This window comes from Heptranchias perlo, chromosome 19, assembly GCF_035084215.1.
Source record: "Heptranchias perlo isolate sHepPer1 chromosome 19, sHepPer1.hap1, whole genome shotgun sequence".
Taxonomy (NCBI): domain Eukaryota; kingdom Metazoa; phylum Chordata; class Chondrichthyes; order Hexanchiformes; family Hexanchidae; genus Heptranchias; species Heptranchias perlo.
The window spans coordinates 17734246-17758654 of NC_090343.1; the positions used below are offsets into that span (position 1 = coordinate 17734246).

A 24409-nucleotide genomic window follows, 5' to 3' on the forward strand; every position below is an offset into this window, starting at 1 on the left:
GCAGAAAAATTGCCCCCAAAATATCTTATGGACGCTTACCTCAGCCATTTTTGATGGTTGGTATAGATAATTAAAAAAAAAAAAATTTTTTGCGAAACCCATTTATTGTTTATATGTACGATTACATTTAGATTACAGAGGTTACACCATACTACTTTGTGTAAAACTTATTAGGCTTGACTTGTGGTGTTTTCTGTATAGAGTCACCACTAAAAATAAAACTGATGTTTATTCTTTTGTAAGTCTAGAATTGCATTATGTGTCAAGTGTCTAACACAATAATGTATAAAACAATTACCAATATTTTTGATGCTTTTATTGGCCTAAACTGATTCCACTGGCAGGAGGGTCGGTAACTGGAGCGCACAGATTTAAGATAATTAGCAAAAAAGCCAGAGGGGAGATGAGGAGAATTTTTTTTATTTCTATTTAAACATTTTAATGTTGCATTGTTATGATCTGGAATGCAGTGCCTGAAAGGGTGGTGGAAGCGGATTCAATAGTAACTTTCAAAAGGAAATTGGATACTTAAAAAGGAAAAATTTGCAGGGCTATCGGGAAAGAGCAGGGGAGTTGGACTAATTAGATAGCTCTTTCAAAGAGCCGGCACAGGCACAATGGACTGAATGGCCTCTTTCTGTGCTGTATGATTCTATGATCTCTGTTAAAGCACATAATGATGTTAACAGAAAACAGCTGCACTAAATCAGTATGGGTGCTTTAAATGGATTGTTCTTTCTCTGTGTTTTTCCCCACTGGAATTAAATCAAGAATCTGAATTGATTCTATTCATTGTGATTTTTTTTTTGTAAAATCTGCACCCTAAATGAAACATAACTTTAGGAGACTATTTTGATTTTTCTATAATATCACAGGGAATTAAATGGAACAAAAATATTGCACTATTAATTTGTTAAATTAGTACCTTGTGTTGTAGCTTTTTAAGTCCCTTTGTTATTTTGGTGGATGAGTGTTAAATAATGCATTTGTTTATTTCTGTAGTTCCGACTGAATGAGTTTGGAGTCCTGGAGGTTGTCAGCACAGAAGGTATTGGGACAGAGCCAATGACAGAGGTATCTGTAGAGACTACAGTGGAAGCTGAGAGTGATGCTTGCAGTGAGACTGGCTGGAATACAACCACTCCCAATAAATGTAAGATATACCTAATGGGATATATATCAGTACTTGTGGTTTCAGCCTAAAGTCAATGTAGCAGTGATGCAATCTATGCCATTTTATTAAGTGTACAGTAAATTTTGAATTATACCCATATAGGTAAATGTTGGACTCTTTTGAAAGGGGAAGGGAAGAATCAACCAGGCCTTTTTTCCTTTTTTTTTACAATTTTCTTTCTGCCCTGAAAGACAATAAACCCTCGCTGGCGAACAGTTTCACTTGTGCCAGGCGCTGTCCGGTACCTTCTCCAAGTGCCATTGTTTATGTTTGAGCCTCAACAGTGAATGTCAGCAGCCAATTCGACCGTGATGGAAAAAGGGGCATTACAGTTGAGTCCAATTTTACCCTTATTCAACCTGCATACATGTGTAATTCCAGTAGGAGTTCTTGGATAGCATTGGGAATCCCTGGACAATTTTCCCCTCCCTCACTCAGGGGTACTGAGGCCAATTGTAACATTCTAATGTCAGTCCACGTGAAATCAAATAGCCAACAGAGATCATTGATTGGACTTGAGATTTTCCAAGTCAAGATGGTTCAGTTACTCAGTGGATAAGTGCGCTGAACAATTTGGTCATCGATCATATATTATCTGCCACAGCAACACTAAAGACTCTGCCAGTGGAGAATTAATTCCACTGGTTGAGAATAAAGACATACAATCTGGAGTCAGTTGTAATTAATTAAAGACGTGCCTTAATTACCAGGAATAAGCTACCTGATCTGTGAAAATGAATTTTGTTTTATCCTGTGCAGCTGGTCAGCTGCAAAAAATGGCTAACACAAGATAGAGAGCAGAAACTCAAATAATCCTCAATGGCTCCAAAAATTATTTTGAGCAATTGAAGGACAATTTATTCCTAAGTACCAAAATGAAATTCCTACCATATGGGTAGAAAGATGTTTTGCTGAAGAAATAAATTAAGTTTCAAAAGCAATTTTTGTAGTTGAGGAATGATTGTTGAAAGGATATCTAACATTTAGCTAGGCAAAAACTTGCTTACGGTAGGAGCGGCAATGTCAGACACCAATGTACCAAAGGAAACAACGAATCGCCTGGCAAGAAGAAAGTGTAGCTGCAATATTCCATCTTGTGAAACAATGATCTAACACCTACTCTGACTCCATTGATTCTGGTGAATGTTACATGGTTTTCCAAAACCATGTTCTGTTGATATATAACAGTCTCAACTATTATCATTGCACATTCTATAACCAGCATTGCAATAATATATATGCAATTCCTTTAAAACACATGTTCTTGGTCCATAACCATTTGCTTCTCATGTTGTTTACAAATCTTGGACAGTTTCTTTGTGATATGGTCCTCAGTTTATGAAAAAAATAGTCCACGAACAAAATCATGTCTCCATATCTCCATATATTATTCTTCTACATCCATGTCTTCAAGACTAACATCATGTCATGACCCCAGAGGAGGATGAGATTGCAGCTCATCATGAAGAAACTGTTTTGGTTGAGGAAGGTGTTAAAACTCAAAAGCAGCAACAAATGTGGGTAACAGATTCTTGACTATACAGTTGGATGACTCTCATATGGAGTGAGCTTCCACAGGGCCAGCAGAGGTAAGAAGGGCACATTGGTTCACAGGCATTGTTCCTTCACCTCCCTCACTATACTTCCAGAGGACACAGGAGGGAGAATCATACAGCACCATTGTGCCTGTGCCAGCTCTTTGAAAGAGCTAAATGAAGGAGAACTTGGTCCCATATTATAACCCGATTAAACCCACTGCTGTGCAATGAGACATTGGTACATAGCAAAATATTTTGTAATATCATGGGCATGGTTATTACAGCAGGTCATCTATCTCTGCTGTGAATTCACCAATCTTCCTCTGTACTGTGCTGTTTAATCACCACTCAGACCATCTTGAGGGGGACATCAGGACATCATCCTGTGGCAGTGTGGCTGATGTGCCTTTTTGTCCTGAGGGTCACCCTGTGGAAGTTTCCTCCCAAATTTCCACAGATAGTCAGCTTTCTAAACTGCAAATAAAAGTTATCAATTATTTACCTCAAAAAATAATGTACAACAGTTCAATATAGAGTTTCTATTTAAACATTTTAATGTTGCATTTATTTAGAACACATCTGCACTTTAAAACATTACAATAGGATTTTTTGTTTGGTGTTTTTAATACTGTACAAAGAACAATTTCCTCCAATCAGTTAGGGAGGGTGCTGCAGAAGGTTGTACCGAATAATGGACAGGATGAGTATTGATGGGCTTGATAGTCTTTTCTCAGTCATTTTTTCATGTGTTTGTATCACATATGGTGGCAGATTTGGACAGATGAAATAGACCAAAAATAAGATATCTGCCCAAAATCCAGTTTTCACCAGGTGGAGAATTTACTGAGCGGATAGTCCCATAGTATTTATTTTCTTATGAGCAATAATTTCAAATTTGTTACAGCCTTCTATATATTTGTGTTATAAACCATGGAAACCCCACTGTTCACAGATACTAAAATAACAATTCTGTTTGTGACTTTTAGAAATTTGTAGGTTAAATTTTATTTCTGAACCAGGTCATTCTGGACAGTACAATTGACCAGCATGCATTAATTTTATTTTCATGTAAGCTTTTGTAACCTGTAAATGGGCGGAGGCAACGGGAAGGTGGCAAATTAAAGATTGGTGCAAATTAAAAATGTTGTAGGTTGCCTTATTTAAAATTGCTGGCCCGACTTCTACATTCGTGCAGTCAACGCGCTGTATTTTGTGATTCTAGCTGTAATTTTCTGCTTTTGAGATCAGTGTGGTTTCCATGTGAGGTTTTTTTAATAATCAAAAAATGCTTTTGCACGTGTTTACATGTGTGTCTTAATAAAATTTTTTAAAACTTTAAAATGTATGTTTCTTTGCATGTGTTTGCAATTCAAACTGTAATTATAGAATGCAGGTTTTCTCAGTGATCCTTGACACAGTCCATGATTGATGGTGAGTTGCTTCCTCTGAAAACAGTAAGGGAAGTGCAGAGAGTGAACTTATCCTTATTCCCCCTGGTATTTATTCTGATTATTGGTTCAAGAGCAACATAAGCAGATGCCTGGGAACAGGTTACTTGTCTAGACACTGAGAGGGAAATTTCCTCTCGTGTTGTTGTTCCAGCTGCAGTGAAAACAAATGGAGAGAGGACAGTTTAAATGTGTCAGCAAAATGATAAGCATAGCAATCAGAGAAAGTCCTTTGGCTATGTTTACAATGTCACGAACACATAGGAATGTCTTGTGTTTGCTATTCCTAGTGAACTCATAAATGCTTAAATAACGATCAGAGAAAGTCATTCTGCTATATTGACAATGTCGCTAAAACACAGGAATCAGATGAAATCTTCTCCCTTAATGATGAAATTATGCAGAATATGGGGAATTTAAATCAGGGGAGGGGGAAGACATAACTAACTGGTGGGTCAGTGGCATAGTGCATTGCTGTGCCAACAGGCTGCACTTTGGGGTGGTAGGATGTATGTTAATGCCCATTATTTCCTCACTGTGAGTCCATGGGGAGATTACTGCTGTGTGCTATAACAAAAGCATAAACCCATTTCTAAAGAATGGATTCCCAATTTTGTTATAAGTAGGGCACAAAGAGAATATCTTCCTCCTCCAATTTGGCGGGGGGGGGGGGGGGGTGGGGGCGGGGTGGTGGAGAAGAGAAATAAAAATGAGTATGCTTTTAATTTAGAAATTAGTTTTGAATATGTCTTCATTAATTATTCAGAAGAGTTTGTAACTAATTGGAATCAGGTTTTTAATTATGTAGCACTACATTTCTACCTAATTAGAAAATCTTTGCTAATTACTTATAAATGTATAGTTAGGTTAATGTATTTTAAACTAATTAGTAAGCTGCTTATAATTAAAGGAATATTTCTTTCTGGTCCTATAAAAATTGATAATTAAACAATGATATTTGAAGCTAATTATGCTTTTTGAAGGACCATCAGTGTAAAGTAGCTTTATTTTGTTTTTTAAGGGAAAAAATTACACGTACCATTCTTATTAAACAACCATTGAATATTTTTTAAAAATGAGACATTTGAGAAATGTTACAGCAGATAATGTGAAGAGCCATTTAGAGGGTATGTAAGTGACGTAAATTCCTAATGCCTCTGTCTGATATCTAAGATTGTCTCCTGAGTAGCCAGCTGCTTATGTGAGAGAAGGCAGGAAAATTCTTCTGTTACTTGCATCAAATCAAACGCCTGCACAAAGCTTTCCATTTTTCCAACTTTGTTACAAAGCTACTAGGTTCTCATTTTTTCGTGTTGCATTTCATGCTCGTTCTAGCTTATTAGAAATGTACCTTGCTACAACGTGCAAAATACATAAAGGGGGGTTTTAACTGAGAGCGGATTTCAGATGGGTGGTGGTCAAACCACCCTCCCCCCCGCCCCCCCCCCCTCTCCGCGCTCCCCCCCCCCCCTCTCCGCGCTCCCCCCCCCCCCCTCTCCGGGCGCGCTCCCCCCCCCCCCTCTCCGCGCTCCCCCCCCCCCCCCTCTCCGCGCTCCCCCCCCCCCCCTCTCCGCGCTCCCCCCCCCCCCCTCTCCGCGCTCCCCCCCCCCCCCCTCTCCGCGCTCCCCCCCCCCCCTCTCCGCGCTCCCCCCCCCCCCTCTCCGCGCTCCCCCCCCCCCCTCTCCGCGCTCCCCCCCCCCCCTCTCCGCGCTCCCCCCCCCCCTCTCCGCGCTCCCCCCCCCCTCTCCGCGCTCCCCCCCCCTCTCCGCGCTCCCCCCCCCTCTCCGCGCTCCCCCCCCCTCTCCGCGCTCCCCCCCCCCCTCTCCGCGCTCTCCCCCCCCCCTCTCCGCGCTCCCCCCCCCCTCTCCGCGCTCTCCCCCCCCTCTCCGCGCTCTCCCCCCCCCTCTCCGCGCTCTCCCCCTCCTCCTCCGCGCTCTCCCCCTCCTCCTCCGCGCTCTCCCCCTCCTCCTCCGCGCTCCCCCCCTCCTCCTCCGCGCCCCCCCCCTCCTCCTCCGCGCCCCCCCCCTCCTCCTCCGCGCCCCCCCCCTCCTCCTCCGCGCCCCCCCCCTCCTCCTCCGCGCCCCCCCCCTCCTCCTCCGCGCCCCCCCCCTCCTCCTCCGCGCCCCCCCCCTCCTCCTCCGCGCCCCCCCCTCCTCCTCCGCGCCCCCCCCTCCTCCTCCGCGCCCCCCCCCTCCTCCTCCGCGCCCCCCCCCTCCTCCTCCGCGCCCCCCCCCTCCTCCTCCGCGCCCCCCCCCTCCTCCTCCGCGCCCCCCCCCTCCTCCTCCGCGCCCCCCCCCTCCTCCTCCGCGCCCCCCCCCTCCTCCTCCGCGCCCCCCCCCTCCTCCTCCGCGCCCCCCCCTCCTCCTCCGCGCCCCCCCCCTCCTCCTCCGCGCCCCCCCCCTCCTCCTCCGCGCCCCCCCCCTCCTCCTCCGCGCCCCCCCCCTCCTCCTCCGCGCCCCCCCCCTCCTCCTCCGCGCCCCCCCCCTCCTCCTCCGCGCCCCCCCCCTCCTCCTCCGCGCCCCCCCCCTCCTCCTCCGCGCCCCCCCCCTCCTCCTCCGCGCCCCCCCCCTCCTCCTCCGCGCCCCCCCCCTCCTCCTCCGCGCCCCCCCCCCCTCCTCCGCGCCCCCCCCCCCTCCTCCGCGCCCCCCCCCTCCTCCTCCGCGCCCCCCCCTCCTCCTCCGCGCCCCCCCCCTCCTCCTCCGCGCCCCCCCCCTCCTCCTCCGCGCCCCCCCCCTCCTCCTCCGCGCCCCCCCCCTCCTCCTCCGCGCCCCCCCCTCCTCCTCCGCGCCCCCCCCCTCCTCCTCCGCGCCCCCCCCCTCCTCCTCCGCGCCCCCCCCCTCCTCCTCCGCGCCCCCCCCCTACCTGAATCTGATTGGTGCATTGGCTACCTAAAAAAGGACCCAGCTAAGATGGCGGCAGGTGGAAATGGGGCAGTAAGTCTTTGCACAGCTATTTTAACTGTGCGTCCGCCCTGGTCCTGCCGGGCATGGTGGGTTAAAATTCACACCATAGCTTCAAATGATCATGGGTTAACGAGAGTGGAGTTATTTAGTGTAGCACACAGTTAAACTGTGGAATTTTCAAGACTGCTATTTTTCCATTTGAATTTATTGGAACTACTACTCCGCCAAAGATGAAGCCAGATTCTGCAATGGCAGAAAATCTGGGCTAACTTCTTTCATTGAAGCTATTATAAACTTGACAGTTTAGTAGAAGAATTTTTCTTTAACTTCATTTACAGGGCATCATTTACAGGGCAACGGTGTTCAGTTGTGTTGTAAAGGTAAAATATAAAAGAGACAAAGTAATCGAATAATTTAATACTGGAGCAGCAATACATTTTCTGGTATTTCTGTAATATTCTGACAAGTTTCAGTTTTAGCTAGACAAGAAAGTGGCATAGAATGTAAGTTCTAATTTTTAAACTCTTGCTCTTAATATTTTCTGTTACTTGTATTTTGATGATGGTACAGACCTGTCACTTTTCAAGTTATTTTCTCCACATCCTTTAAAGCTAGACTCCCTGGGTCCAGTACCATCTGCAGGCAAGGAGGTAAGTGAGCAACCTATTCTCAGGTTTTTGCCAGTGGGCCGCTGACTGACGTCTGGAAGGAATGGTACAGCAGCTTGGTGATGAAGTTGCTCTGAATTTTCCTATATTCTCAGGTTCTCACTTGGCGATTCCTAAAAGCGATATGGCTGAAATAAAGAACTGTGTGGAGGATAGAGGGTGTGAACTATGTTTCATTACTTCATGAAGTTATGCATTGATACTATAAAATATTGTATAACTGTACCACTCCATTGTACTATTTATTGTTCATTTTGTCATATTCATTTGCTTTCTGTGTTCCCATTTGAGTTCATTAAATAGCTACTGAAAATTTCTCAGAAGGAAATTCAAAAACGTCTTACTTATTTCCTAGCATTTGCATGTATTTATTATAATTTCACTCCAAACTAGGAAATACAACCTCTTTGATTAGATATTCAGTTTCTTATAATATTATAATATATGCATAATAGGAAAAATACAAACCAATTACAAATTATGGCACCAACAAACAAGTTCCCCTTAAGAATATAAGATAACATACCAATTGCTGTAGAAAATGGCAGTAATACAGTCTGAGAAATCTCAATCACCAAAGATACATTTTGATCTTGATTCAGCCTCAGGTAGATATGCATCAGCAGTAAAATTGCAGGAATATGTAAATTAAAGTGTTAGTTGTTGCAGAGAATGCTTTGAGTAAAAAAAACAAAGGATTTCCCAGAAACACCTATTGCTATCCATCGGTATAGAGTATGTGTATGTGTGTCCATTTACTCAACCTTCATCTTATCAGCACTAATTAATTAGTCAATAATTAAACAGAAAGATAAACAGTGTGTTCTGCTGGTGAAGTTCACACACATTCAGGCCATTTAGCAGAAGAGTAATTTTTTTAATGAACAATATTTATATTTTTCCTATCATATTCTTTGTACCTTGCAGTGAAACGGACAGGTGTATCTTACATGAATGAGCTGCCACATGTAGAAAGTGTCTGCTGCTGTGCGAACTGTGGCCACTCTTATACAGTGAATGAAATCAGAAGCAATAGAAGGTTCTGCAGTGAGCACTGTCTGCAGCAGTTTAAAGAGAAGTAAGATGTTTACATATAAAGTTACCCATCAATAATCTACGAGATATTTTCATATTTGATATTAGCAAGAATAAATCCTTAATTTTGCACCATAATGGTAGGGACTTACTTGGTGGATAAAAGATTGTCAGATAATTGAGAATCTCAGCATCACTGACTCTAACTGGTCTTATGACTGTACCCAATCCAAAGTGCAACCCAATATGGATAAAAGACATGACCCAACATGAATTTGCAGTCCAGTGCCAATAAAAGACCCTGAATTCCTGACCCAATTTGACCAAAAGTGTAGCCCAGTGCATTTAGAACTTGGAGCTAATTACACTTAAAAGATACAACCTCGGGTTACAGCCCAGTAGTTAGAAGATGTGATCCAACCTGAAGTCTTGACTCCCATTGGTCTGGCTCATGGATAATCACAAATGTTGGTAATGGAAAGTTGGAAAATTAAGCCACCATTGTAAAATAGCATTTTTAAAACATATAATTGTTTGTAACATTTCCAGTACTTTATATAATATATGTGGCACAAGGTAGCATGTGCTTGCATAGCACAGAATTTATTTCACATATTGAGATCACAGTCCAACCAGAAATATTTTCCAGCAAGCTGCTGGCAATTAAAAAATAAATCAAACAGCTGTGCAGTTGCTCTCATCAAGTGAATGCTAACTGTAACCATGACAACTCTGATGATTTCAGCATTTAGGCTTTTAAGTGCTGAAGAGAAACTCACAAATCTGAGTTTGCTCTCACTGGAGGAAAGAAAAATGAGATGGAACATAGTTCAGGTCCTTAAATTTCTGAGATGCAGGGATACTGTGGATATAAATAGGTAATTAAACTTAGGTTGTAATCACAGAATACGACAAAATGAGTAAAAAATTAACATGGTACAGTTGGTAACATTCTTGCCTCTAAGAAGGTTGTGGGTCCAAGCCCTAAACCTAGAATTTAAGCTCACAATCTAAGCTGATGCTCCAATGCAACACTGAAGGTGCAGTTAAACGGAGGTCCTTTCTGTTGACATGGATGTTAAAAATGCCATGGTACTATTCAGAGAAGAATAGGGGATTCTCTCTCATCTATTACTACCAAAAGCTGATTAAATGGTTGATCATCTTGTTGTTGTTTGTGGGATCTTTCTTTGTGCAAAATAGCTACTGCATTTGTCTTTATAACAAGTCACTGCAATCAGAGTAATTCATTGTATGTGAAGAGGATTTGAGATGTGATGAGGTGTTATATCAGGACAGGTGTTTAGTAAGCTTCAATTGAGAATTTTTTTTCCCTAGAGGTTAATGCACGTGAAACAGATTCCCAGCCCAAATCGTGTGGATTAATATCTGTTTAAGAATAGAACTTAAGATATGTATGGGTATGTTGGGCATTCTAGGAAACTATCAATTTGCTCAATTACATGATTGTCTATTTTAATAATCTCAGGTACATAGCTCAATATCTTCTATATGCCTGTATGTGTTCATAGTAGAACTGCAGAAACATGCAAATTTCTTTTGTCTAATAAATAGGTCACTCAGAATGGGGAGTGCAGCAGTCAAGAGAAGTGCTGGAGCAATACTAAAACGGGTTAAAAAAAGAAAAAGAAAAGTGTGCCTGAGTCCGAGTTCAGAATCGGATGAAGAATATGATTATGAATTAACTGAGTCAGAGCAGGCGGTAGGTGTGCTCGATGCAATATTTTACTGGTGTAATTTGATTAGATGTAAAATGTTGACAATTTAACTATTTCTGAATACCTTGAAATACATTTGAGAATGCTGTTGAGCTGCAATTACCAAATTGCTAAATAAAAATAAATCTGAGAAATTCTAAGCATGCTACATATAGCTGATGTTATAGAATTGGCCTTTTTTTTTGATTTTTCGTAAATGTTTCTGCATGTTTTCTCTGTATTTACATTTAGTTTACACATACACTGCACTTGGTGTGAGGGTAGATTTTACAATTTGTGCTCTCGACATCGCTTTGCTCGCTAGGAGGGCATTTTGGGAACAAATGTCAATGGGTGCTGCAGGCTTTTCTGTCCATTAATTTTAATGGATGGATAATCCTGCAGGGCCCTCTGACCTCCATGCCCGAATTCCCGATATGTATACGTGATGCATGTAGCTCAGCGCCTGGAGCACAAATATGTAAAATCTACCCCACAATGTACTCAACTATAAGGTTATCTTGCTGTTATGCATATATTTTGTAGCTGTTGTTTTGGTTTTTGTTCAGGTACTAAGTTGCATTTCCAGCTGACTTTTGCTACCCCCTCTTCCCCCGACCCCCCCCCCCCACTGTAGCAACCACGGATTTTCTGTTTGCTGGCTCTGTTTGAGAAATCCAATAGTAATAATTCACATATTTCAGTGAGTAGTTGTACAGAGGAGAAAAAATAATTAACATTCCTGGACTGCGTATAGAGAAATCTAATTTCTTTGAAAATTCCGGTTAATAAAAATAAAATTACATTCATACCAAAACCTGCTGTCCAGTAATAATCTATGGTGGGAGCCAATTAACATTGTCCTCTGAATTGCGATGCCACACTGGAGCTGAACACCAGAGTACTAACATGTAGTGACATGGAGCAGTGACCAACACACATTCAAAACAATTTCCCAATCTAAACTACAGCAAGCGGGAAGGCAGCAGGCAGAGACTTCAGGATTACCCTGTGGGTTGGAAGGAAAATTGGAAGCGAGAATCATACCTAAGGGGTCTCTTGTTCTTCCTAGTGGGGATCGGTGGCAGTCTGTGCACCTATCCTCATGGCTGGCTGCAAAGTTGTCAGGTCAGGTGATTGAAGAAGGGGTCAGTTTACAGTAAGTGAAACTTACTCTTGTGAGTGGATGTGTCTTTGATCTGTGGACTATTGATAGTCACTGAAGACCTTTGATTGTTATGTTCTAATACAAAAAATAATTTTAAATTAAGATTAAAAAATACTACTTTGAGAGTCCTATAGGCTGCAGAGAACAAACCTGTAGAGTGCAAGACCAGAGTTATACCACAGGCTGTGAATTGAACTTTACCCACCAGGAGATAACTCTTGTGCATGAGTGCTTACACATATCCTCAGACCTCTGCTCCATGATGCTTATTTTTTAATGTTAGGTGACAAAAGGTCGGAGGATCTGCTGGTCAAAACATTCAAGAGATTCAATACTAAGTTCAAAGAATTACCAAGGAGATCCAGGGGACTACCTGAGTATTTTTTAAACCCACTTCATACTGGATTAAAGTTATACTCCCCCTGCTGTGAAATGGCCTCCTGAGAGAGGTCTCCCTCCACTTGGCTTCATTGCATTTGTTTTGCATTCAAATCAGTCGCTGGCTCCTGAGTTATGCTGCTGCTTTTGTGTTAATGTAAAGCATTTTATGGTGTACATCAATGCATAAGTATATCTGCAGTCTAAGCTTCAAATTGAAAAATTTACCAAACATAACAAAATCCTAAACTTGACTTTTCTTTGAATGCCATAATGTTTTATAGGGTGAGAGAAAAGAAGACTTAAAAAATGTCAGAGAACACTTTGTGGATGACAACAGTCACATGGAATTTAGACAAAGTCGACTTGATGAACCCAGTTACACATCCTCTGGACAGAGTATGTTCTGAGCTTCAATGTTCTGTGTCCCTTTAAAACAAATTAATCTAATTTAAGAAAAGCGAAAATTCATTTCTTTTGTGTATAGTCTTTTCAAATTGAGTACAAGTCATTATTCCTTGTTTAAATGAACTGATGTTACTCAAATCTATTAGAGCCCTCTTATCATCAGATAGAGCTAGAAGTACTTCTGGACGAAACTTCAGGCAGTCATTCAGTTGTCATAACCAAGCTGACCATAGAACCCTTTGCAATTTCCCTTTTGCCAGCTCCCGCAGCTGTCTTCTGTTGTCACTCTTTCACTCAGGCCAACTGTATGTAAGAGTTAGTGTGAGGATAAAACATGTGACAACAGTAACAACTATTTGCATTTATGAAGCACCTTTAACATAGAAAAATGTTCCAAGGCACTTCACAGAGGCATAATCGGACAATAATGGATGCTGAGCCAAAGAAGGCGATATTAGGAGGAAGTGACCAAAAGCTTGGTCTTAAGAGGTAGGTTTTAAGGAGGATCTTAAAGGAAGAGAGGGAGGTGGTGAGGTGGAGAGGTTTAGGGAAGGAATTCCAGAGTGTAGTTGGCTGAAGGTAGAGCTACCAATGGTGGGGCGAAGAAAGGGGCGGCGGGGGTTGTGCACAAGAGGCCAGAGTTCTACAGGGGATGAGGTTATAGGGCTGGAGGAAGTTACAGAAATAGGGAGGGACAAGCCATGAAAGGATTTAAAAAGAAGGATGAGAATTTTAAATTGGAGGCGTTGGGGGACCAGTGTAGGTCAGCAAGGACAAGAGTGATGGATGAGCGGGATTTAGCACGATAGGATACAGGCAGCAGAGTTTTGGATGAGCTGAAGTTTATGGAGGGTGGAGGGTGAAAGGCTGGTCAGGAGATCATTGGAACATTTGAATCTGGATGAGAGTTTCAGCAGCAGATGGGGTGAAGCAGAGGTGGAGTTAGGCAATGTTATGGAGGTGGAAGTAGGCAATCTTTGTGTTGGAGAGAATATGGGGTCAGAATCCCAGCTCAGATTGAATAGAAAGCTAGGTTCTGAACAGTTGGCTAGAACCTGAGACAGGAAGGGTCTTCCTAATGTTTAACTGAAGGAATTTGAGGTTCATCCAAGACTGGATGGCAGACAAGCAGTCTGGCAACACAGAGCAGTGGAGGGGGTCAAGGAAGGCGGTAGAGAGGTAGATCTGGATATCATCAGCATACACCTGGAAGCTCACCCCATGTTTTCAGATGATGTCGCCAAGTTCAATGACTGCAATTCAAAAAAAAATTCATTTAATGTAAAGTACTTTGGGACGTCCTGAGGATGTAATCAAGTGCTATGTAAGTGCAAACTCTTTCTAGTATTCCAGTTATTTTTGAATCTGTTTAAAATAAGAGCAAACAATGACTGGAATTCAGCAGAGAGCAGAAACTACTAATGCAACAAACAGACCTTAATTAGCTTTAACAAGCTTGAAATCTGTAAAAAGATTTTAGCCCCAGTTTGCAGCCAGGGGAGAAATTGAATTTCAGTCTGGTGCAACTATTCCCACTGCCATTTCAATTTTTGATATTCTCCCTGCCTTTGTCAGCTGGCACTAGGTCAAAAATTCAGGGAGTAATGAGCCTCCATTAATTCAACATGTATTAGTTTGGTTCATATGCACGTTTTCTCATGCTTGTCAAAATAGATTACAGTAGCAATTCTAAAGAACGGTGAACAAGGCAATATGCTGCCACGTGTGTACTATCTGCAAAGTTTAGTGAAATAAAATAAGTGTTTATTTGCAGTATTTATTAGTTGCAGACAGTTTAATACCATGATAGTACAGCAGGTTTGCACTCCAGCAGGCTGCATGACACAAGTTCACTCTTATGAATGCCCCATATGGCAATATTTTCAATCTTAGCTGAGAAGTCAGGGGTTGGCACCAAATGGAAAGGAGGCACATTCCTAAAATAAGAGAAAATTGGAGGGCAAGTCACACATGTACACTTCAACTGGCCACTGTGGTTTACAAGTCTGTTTAAGTGATATATTTTGAGTTATAAAGAAAAAAGAAAGAACTTACATTTCTATAGCACCTTTTGTGTCTTCAGGAGAGCTCTTCAGAGCTCTTTGCAGCCAATAAAATACTTTGAAGTGTAGTTGATTGAGGGATGAATATTGACAGAACACCAGGAGAACTCCCTGATCTTCTTTGATAGAGATCTATGGGATCTTTTACATCCATCTGAACAGGCAGACAGTGTCTAGGTTTAATGTCTTATCTAAAAGACCACACCTCTACCAATGCAGCACTTCCTCAGTGCTGCATTGACATTCAGCCCAGATTATGTACTCAAATCCTTCAGTGGAGCTTGAACACACAACCTTTTGAGTCAGAGGCAAGTGTGCTACCACTGAGCAATTTAAGAAAGCTCCTTTCCTGACTAGGACTTTGAGGATGACGGACAGTGTTTCAAAACTTTTAGAAGTGGGGCCCATAAGCTTGCAATGACCCCAAAGAAAGGCGGTACTTTTATGGCCCAATAATCCTCAGTACTGTCAATTGCAAACGACATAGAGATACTCTGCATAGCAGTGTAAGCAGAACTAGGCATTCCTTCAGTTTCCAACATGCTGCAATTTAAAATTGGCAACATAAATAATAGAGTGCCTATGGAATGTTCTACAATTATTGTTTGTTAACACAATCCACTTTGGTTGTATCTGGGCCTGAGTCAGAAATATTCTGGATCTACTTGCACTGTAAATAAGGAAAGATGCCCTGGACAAAATAAAAATATGGGGCAGGGTTGCCGTAGTATCATGAAGCTCAAGTGTGAAATTGCCCAGATTTAAAGATTGTATTAGAGATAAAAAGCATTGTAACACAATGTGCTGACATGACCTAGATGGTGTTTCTGTTGCTGAGCAAATTTCAGGATAGCTACTATAGTGCTATATTGATTCCAGAGTCAAAAGCGGCATTGAATCCACATCTCCTGGGTGATGTTTTACGCTGGTGTTATACTAGCATATCTGTACTGGCAGCTTTTACACTGCAGACTTTATCCTTGCAGTGAATCTGTCCTGGATTTATGCTGTAATAAGTACATAGTTTAAGGGAAGTTAATATATGGCATTTGATTAGTACCTAATAATACACCTGTGCTACCTACATATTATGGAATATCGTTCATAGTTCGACTTGTTTTGAAGCTATTTTCAAAGATAGATTGAACAGATTTTAGTTCTTGTTGACCGTAAGGAAGTTAGCACTTAAGCAGAACTTAAATTGATATTGGAACTGACATTCTCATGCAAAACAGGTGTTATACAGAAAACAGCCCAATTAAACAGTATGATTAGATATGAATTTGGTATTTATGAACGGACATGTTTCTATATTTAAAAGTAAAGTAAGGACCATTAAATCTTCAGTGCATTTTTTTTTAGCTGCTTCTGTGGTGGAAAAGAACAAAATCTGGTCTTGGGCTTCCTATTTAGAAGATGAAAAGGCTGTTGCTGCCCTTGTCAAACTCTTTCGAGAGGTAATAACAATTTCCATTTACTTATTTGTTGTTGTAAGCCTCAGTATTGTCTGAAATAATAAATCTGATCAAAATGGCACAATATTTGTGTAGATTGGACCTATTTAACCTTTTCCCCTGGCATTTAGAACATCATCACAAACCATGTAGTCCTGCTTCATAAGAGCACTTTCAGCATTAACTGGAGGGAAGGAAACTATGGGGGTAATTTTTATCTGGCCCTGTTCACCGGGTGGGCAGTGGATGGTGTGAGCCCACCACTTGCCTAATTAAGCTCAAGTTATAGTCCAACAATTTTATTTGAAATTCACAAGCTTTCGGAGGCTTCCTCCTTCCTCAGGTGAATGTTGTGGAAATTTGTGATTTTGTGGAATGTTGTGATTTTGTGAAATTTGTGGAATGTTGTGATTTCCACAACATTCACCTGAGGAAGGAGGAAGCCTCCGAAAGCTTGTGAATTTCAAATAAAATTGTTGGACTATAACTTGGTGTTGTAAAATTGTTTACAATTGTCAACCCCAGTCCATCACCGGCATCTCCACATCCTAATTAAGCTCACCAGTGGCCTGAACCATTTTCATGTAAAACGGGTTAACGATTCGTCATCACCCATCTTTCGCCCAACAATATAAGTTAAACTTACCTCCATTCATTTGTAAACTGCATTAACAGAGATAAATGGGGTGAAATTCAACTTAGCTGCAAAATTGGCAACACCGAAACAACACCTTGTTTCACACCCCATCCGATTTTCTTTTTCATTGGAATTTCACCCGCAAAGAATTTCCGGTTATGTGACTAACTTTCTATTCAAATGATGACTGTGCACGTTCTCGAGTGTAATACATTTTTCTGTGTGACCACAACTCTGAGCAGCAAGCATTCGAAAAAACAAAAGGTAAAGCATTATGGAGCAAAGCACTAAAAGTGAAGGGCTTGTGAATGGAAAGTTTATTTTTTTAAAACTTTCTAATGGTTCAGTGAATAGAAAGACGGTTACTTGTATGTACTGTCAAATTTAGTTCCAGTATCAGAGAAGTACGTCTAGTCTGCTGTACCACCTGCATGCTAAACATGACTTCACTTCTCAAAATAAACTTTCTAGTCGTTCTTCTGCTACAGGCAACAATACAACAACAAATGAAACTCGTCAGTTTTGACAGAGTACTCTTACAGAAATTCAGAATTGCTGCAAGCCCACGAATCAAGTTAAGTACGATAATATAACCAATGCTATTGCAAGTGGATAGCTAACAGCTGCAGACCCATTAACATTGTAAGCAACACGTTGTAAGAGATGTTGGCATCTTCCAATGAGTCGTATACCTTGCCTTCCAGAGTAACCATCGCATCACAAATAGATGACCTATCTAACAATGAAAAATCTATAAAGTTGGTGCAACTGAAGAACATGCCAGTTGTTGTTTTGACTGGTGATTACTAAACGCCTGTGGGCAATCAGAGCTATCTTGGAATCACTGCACACACGATTGATGCTTCTTGGACACTACAGTTTCTTGTGCTAACATCAAAGCATATCAAAGAGAGACACTATACTAAAACATGTGCAGTGCATTTCTTGGATGTTGTGAAAGAGTTGGATATACAGGCAAGGTAACAATTGGTACCGACAATGCATGCAATATGATGGCAGCAGCCAATCTTTTGCTATTTGAACACATGCTGTGCATCGTTCACTGTCTGCAACGATCGATCACAGTAGTGCTTAATGCTGTCGGGTTCAGAAACTTACTGGTAAAATGTAGAAAACTCATGGGCCATTTCAAACATAATCCAGCTAATAGTGCAGAAATAGAAATATAGCAGGCCGCAAATGGAAAGAAACAAGACTCTTTTATACAAGACGTTTTAACTAGATGAAACTCCACAATGCTGCTGGTTCAGTTACTGCTGAGAAATAGATTTGCTATCACAGCACGTTAGCTCTTCAGAAGCACAATCTAGCAGTGCTCACTGCTGCTGAATTTGACAAATTTCAAATGTTGTAAGTCCTACTAGAGCCCTACAGGTATGTGACTGAGTTCTTTGGGGGAAAGATGTGTGTTTCCTGCTCTGTGGTTTTACCCACATTGTGCCCTTTATTTTGTGTTATTGCTGTCTCAGATGATGACCTAGCAAATGTTGTTCGGTTTAAAAATCTTTCACTGTAGACTTAACTAACCGTAAAAAAAAGCACCAATCTCATATGTCTAAATATAGCGACAACACTGGACCTAAGGTTTAAGAATCTGAAGTGCCTTCTAAAATCCAAGAATGAGGAGGTGTGGAAGTTAATTCTTACCTTACTGTTGTCAGAAGTCTCACAAGACCAGGACCCTGGTGCGCAAACTACAGTAGCTGAACCACCAAAATAGAAAATGAATCTCCTCTTAGCGGCATCTGATTCAGAGGATGAATATGAAGGAACAAAGTCAACCAACACCGGTTTGGATCGTTATAAAGCAGAACCAGTTATCAGCATGGAAGGTGTCCTCTCGAATGGTGATTGAAGTGCATTGGTGCCCATGAAAGTTTAGCAAAGCTGGCACATAAATACTTAGCAACGCCAGTGACAATGGTGCCATGTGAACCATTTTTCTCACTTTTGGTTCAGATTGTAAATAAAAAGTGAACAGCATTATCTCCCGAAAACGTAAATAAACTTGTCTCGTCCAAGCAACTGGTTAAATGGCAGCAAGAAATAGGACTGAGGTTCTTCTCAGACTCGTAGGTTGCATTGCATTTTTTTTTGTGTGTAGCGATGTAAAGACTACCAATTTTAGGATATGATGACTCTAAAGGTTTTGTTGTTCTCTTCACAATAAACAGTTCAGTTTGAGTTTTTCTATATAATTTTGTGTAAATAAATGTGAAACCAGAAATAGGAAAACAGGGTTTTTATGCTGGATTGTTCTTTGGATGATAATAATAGTATCAGTAATGAAACAAAGTTGAATGAGATGGGTGCAGTAATTGTATCAATTAAAAATGCGATTAAAACCAAGATTAACAGATAAAACTTTTTAATCGTGAGATCAATGGTAATTCATTTATTAAATCGCTTGACAGCCCTAAAATATATTAATGAGACTTCTGCCTGTTTCTGGCATGAGACCTGACTGCCTTTTTCAAGGACCCCTCCAAAATTGCAATGAATGAGAAGATAACAGGAGGTTGGCGGTATGTTTGTTTTTGAGATTTTCATCTTGGTATCACCTAATTCCTGCAAAAAAATTGAGGCAGTAGCGAGAGAAAAATAGTCCCATATATATTAGTACATTACAATTTATGATGAATTAGTTGCAATGATCTTTTGTGTTTTCTGAAGATTTATTATGAACAAAACTATTCATTTTTGGTAACATTAAAATGGGTATAGGTTATTTAGTTCCTCTGTACTTGAAGTGGTTGTTCCCATTTAGAGGAACCCATTTGAATATAGTATTAAAAAACAAATTTCTTACAAGGCTGTTTGGTGAGAGCAGGGCATAGATTAATGAAGATGGTTGTTGGAATTAACTGTAGTGATGGTAATGCATTGTACTTATTCTGTAATGTGACCACAATTTTCTTTCTTTGAACAGTATCAATCCTTCCCACAGGATAAAAATGGTTTCAGGGCTGGCATGAAGTTAGAGGGTATTGATCCTACGCATCCATCCATGTACTTTGTACTCACCGTGTTTGAGGTACAGAAAGCTTCAGTTCATTTTCGATTGAACTAACAAAACTGAATAGCTGGTGCATTAAAATAATAGGTTCAAGATATAAATGTAGATAAATAATGAAGCAACAACCATGCAGAAAATATTTCAGTTCCTGACAAGGTATTCCATGTAGTACATATCTAAAATGCATCACATTTTAATATGTCTGTTGGCTTTTAGTTTTAGTTAATTACATGTGTTGATTTTTTTTTCAATAAAAGAGCCTCCTGCCAAACTGAGAACAGATAATTTCAGAAGTATAATAGATTGGTGCATTAGTATGTACTGGGGTACAAACATGTGACTAGAGTGTAGGTAATCAGATCTACTTTATTAATGTTTGAATACTGCATTCCTTTTTTTGTGACAGTCGCAAATAAACGTTTTACAAAGAGCTACTGTGACAGGTAGGGAACAGTATATAGAGGAACGTGAGTGGTGAATTGACACAGGAAGGGTGCGGAGAGTATGTGAGATAGAATGCATGATGTAATGGAGTTGTTTCAATCAGATGTGTCCTATGTCTTCTATGTGACCCTAACTGCAGAGAAGTGCAGAAAATACACACAAATGCTACAACCTTTCTAATACATACCTTGATTGTTGATGTGAATACTAAAGGTTCTGTTTCCAAGCTCCACCAGTACGTGGACTTGCGGACTCCACTCATCACACCAACTTACTTTTATATAACATCTTTAATATAGAAAATGTTCCAAGGTGCTTTATAGAGGGAGAAAGAAATAAAAACAATAGATAAAAAGAATGGGTGCAAGCCAAGGAGGAAAAGATTAGGTGGGTTCACCAAAAGCTTCACCGAAAAATTGGATTTCGAGAAGGGTTTTATAGGTGAAGAGGGAAGAGGTGGTCAAGTTTAGCCTAGGGTGAAGGGAGGGCCAAAGTCAAAATATGAGTGTTGGAGGTGATGTAAGGATGGAGAAGAAAGGGTGGAGCAAGGCTGTGGAGGGATTTGAAGACAAGGATGAGGATTTTAAATTTAATATGTTGGACAGGGAGTCAACTTAGGTGAGTGAAAACAGGGTTGATGGGTGAGTAGGACATAGTACAGGACAGGATATGGGCAGCAGAGTTTTGGACAAGTGGAGTTTATGCTCCTCTCCTCTTTGATTCAGGTTGGGAATAAATGAAGTGTTATGTGTTTGGGTTTTTACGCCAGATAATTTCCTCAGCTTCAGTACCTCAGACCACTCCTGTAAGTGAGCCCTTACTCCCCACGTCCCTATGAGTGTGCCTTTTTGTGCCCCAATATCAAAGTTTTCTGCCCAGGGCATTACAGAGAATGTTCTTCACTGTATTCCAGCTCACTGGATGTGTGCTGTCTCTTCCTAGGCTAACTGCATGTGATGGCTTCAGACAGACTACTTAATTTTAAAAAGACAGGTTGAGAAATTTGAAGCGAAGAAAATGTAAATAAGTATCTCTTAAACTCCAAAAAAGCTGCCAATAAAACATACATGCATATAAAATCCACAAGATGCTTGTATTGGAATTGAATGGCTTGGAATTCTCTCTTCGGCACTGGGACAGAAATAATGGAGTTGAAGTTGGTTTAAGCCAGTTTTTGGGCACAGAATGGGCGCTATACTTGGTGCGCATGCCCAATCACGTGGAAGCAATTAAAACCCTAAATCGATCCACCTGATTAATTAAAATAAAATAACTGGACTGCCAGTGCTACTCGCGCTGTTCATTGGCAGCTCGCCTAATGGGTGGGGGGGGGGGGTATCAATATCATGCGTTGCTGGTGCCATTTAAAGGCAGCCTGCTCCTCTTAAAGGGGAGGTGCACTTTGGCAGCAAGCCAAAATAACTGAAGATTGTGGGCGGTGGCAGGCACAGGAGAATCTACAAGAGCCTCTAATTTTTCTGATGCTTCACTGGAGATATTGGTGTCATGAGGAGGGACATCTTCTATCTACCAGGTGGCAGAAAGATACCAAGGCAAGCTACCTGGCACGAGTGGGCAGAGGTGGTCAGTGCCAGAAGCATTGCACCAGAACATGGCTGCAATGCAGGAAAAAGTTCAATGACCTCACAAAGCTTGGTAAGATAAGCCTCCTAACTCCTATCTCTCATTACTCTCTACTTAGTCTTTTACTGAATGTTCTTCCAGGACTCAAAACCCTTCCCTTTCCCAATTACCAGCACGCTCCTCCAATCACTGCAGCAGGCTTCATTCCACCTCCTTTGCTCCCAATGTAGCACTCAGCACTCACTATTACTTCCTTTTCCTCCTCATACCTCTGCCATAATTCACACATCAGAAACACTATTCTGCCCTGACATGCACATCCTCAAAATTTCTCACTACTCTGACATACTCCCTGCTTTCTTGTAGAGCAAGCTCGCACGCAATAACGGAGCAGGCAGCCGCAGGAGAAGGGCCCCACTTCCATGTGCTGCACTCACTTGAAGAACAGGTTATGGACATCATGGACAGGGGGCGAGTCAGAAACGTAGTGTTGGGCAAGACTGGAAGACAAGCTGCCTGTGGTCACAAACAAGTTGAACATGGGGCGAATAGAAGCCCTGTTGAGAAACAGTGCTGGTTCATGATGGGGTGCGTGCAGGCCTACGTACGTGCAGTCTGTGATGCCCTGTACCTGTGGGAAGCCAGCAATGTGGGCAAATGCCAGTGCTCTTTCTTCCTGCTAGTCAGCCTCCATGGGGAATCACCTTCGGAACAGTACATTAGTGATCTGCCAGATCGTCGTGTGCAGAGCAAACTGACTGATGTTGCTGTTGCCACCAGAAGCAGTTTGGAAGGAACCAGAGGCATAAAGGTTTAGAGCCACAGTGACCTTCACTGCCATAGGCAGTGCAGCGCATGCCCTGGTGTTGGGACTCCAATTTTCACTACAACAGTTGGTACAGGTAAGTTACTTTCTCCCTGTTGAAACACAGCTGCCTTGCACACTGCTTCTCTGTGAGATTCAGGTGTGATGCTCTGTTTCTGAATAGCCGCATGCTGTATTGCCTCTTGTGCCCTTGCCTCCTTTGCCCTCTTCTTGCAGCATGTGCAGGTTTTTGCTGCCTTCATTGTTGCTGCTCCTCCTCCTGATTTGGGATCCTCAAGGATAAGCCCAGCAGAATTCCCATGTTCAGCAATTGAGAACAGGCAAATCCCGCGAAACAGCTCCTGCCCTCCTCAAACACACTCTGCAAAAGTGTCTCACAGACAAACACTTGCCAAAACAGTCTAAAATTTGGCCCAAAAGCACCTTAGAAGCTTAAAATGACTAACCAGAGACTTACCTTAATAGAGGTGAAGATCCCTTTAAACACCGCTTGTGAAGGCTGCTTGCTGACTGTTTCCACCATGATTTGCTGGGCAGATTAAAGAAGTGACGTCTCAGACGCGCACGGACAAGAATTTTACAAAAGGGTCCTGATTCAGGTGCAGGACTCTTATTAACATATTTAAATTATGCCTTCATTTGTTTCAGGCGGCGGCAAGGGCTACCTATAGAGCACTTGAACCACGATGGCGCGAGCGCACTTCCTGCACGGAATGTTGTGCTGCAGAATTAGACTTTGTGGTGCCCGTTTTGCACCCAGAAAACATATGAAATGCATATCAATTTCTACCCCTACATTTATGTTCTGTTTGTCCTTGTTTGATTGTGTATTGTGAGAGAAAGAAGGAAGTCAATGCCATGATAAATAGTCAGAAAGTTTCATGTTTGTCACAAGAATAGACAGTAATGCTCACAAATAGTCAGAGCTAACTCACCGTGAAACTCTTGTTGCAGTGAAATCAATCAAGTCAGTTTTCTCACAGGTGACTGCGTGGTGTCATCTGACAGTCCAATGATAAATTGAAAGCAGCAAGAGAGGGGAGGACCCAGGGAAATTTACAATACAAATAGTTGTTCAAGAACAAGTGAAAGGGAAAAGAGTAGAGCAGCAGAAAGAGAGTGTACTTTAGGCACTACAGATAAAGTGAAAACCAGAAGGTGTAAAGCGATTAACCCAGCATCAAAGCTGAAGGACAGGCTAGGGTGCGTGGCCCAACTAAGAATTCTATTTACAAGCGCACGGAGTATAAGGAATAAATTAAATGAACTACAGGCACAAATTCAAATTGGAGGGTATGACATGATAGCTATTACTGAGACATGGCTGCAGGATGGTCAGGATTGGGAACTAAATATACCAGGTTATAAGGTCTACAGGAGAGATAGGGAAAATGGAAGAGGAGGAGGAGTAGCCTTAGAGATTAGAGATTAAATCACTTCAATGATAAAGGAGGATATAACGAGAGGTAAGCAGCCAACAGAGACCTTATGGGTTGAATTGAGAAATAGGAAAGGACCTAAGACTATAATGGAAGTTGTGTATAGGACCCCTGGCAGCAGCTCTGACGTGCTAGATTGTATAAATGCAAAGATTAGACAAGCGTGTAACAAAGGCATAGTGGGGGACTTTAACCTTCACATAGATTGGGAAAAGCTGACTCGCAACTGTCAGAAAGGTAGTGAATTTCTTGAGTGTGTCCGGGATAGTTTTCTACAGCAGTATGTCCTAGAGGCAACAAGGGGGCAAGCCATACTAGATTTAGTAATGAGTAATGAACCAGATTTAGTTAATGGCTTAACTGTGCGTGAACATCTATCCAATAGCGATCATAACATGATTGAGTTCAATGTAGTGTTTGAAAGGGAAAAAAGTGAATCAGCTGCGAAGATTCTAGACTTGGGTAAGGCCGACTTCAATGGGATGAG

General features: G+C 41.7%; 1 protein-coding gene across 1 annotated transcript in view; it reads left to right on the forward strand.

The window, feature by feature from the left end:
• Nucleotides 1-24409, forward strand: part of l3mbtl1 (L3MBTL histone methyl-lysine binding protein 1) — a 50599-nt gene that overhangs the window by 2791 nt on the left and 23399 nt on the right. The window contains exons 3-8 of the mRNA XM_068000792.1: nucleotides 1003-1153; nucleotides 8659-8809; nucleotides 10342-10489; nucleotides 12315-12429; nucleotides 15864-15958; nucleotides 19543-19647. Of these exons, the coding sequence (XP_067856893.1) occupies nucleotides 1003-1153; nucleotides 8659-8809; nucleotides 10342-10489; nucleotides 12315-12429; nucleotides 15864-15958; nucleotides 19543-19647 (765 nt within the window). The remainder of the gene's footprint in view (nucleotides 1-1002; nucleotides 1154-8658; nucleotides 8810-10341; nucleotides 10490-12314; nucleotides 12430-15863; nucleotides 15959-19542; nucleotides 19648-24409) is intronic.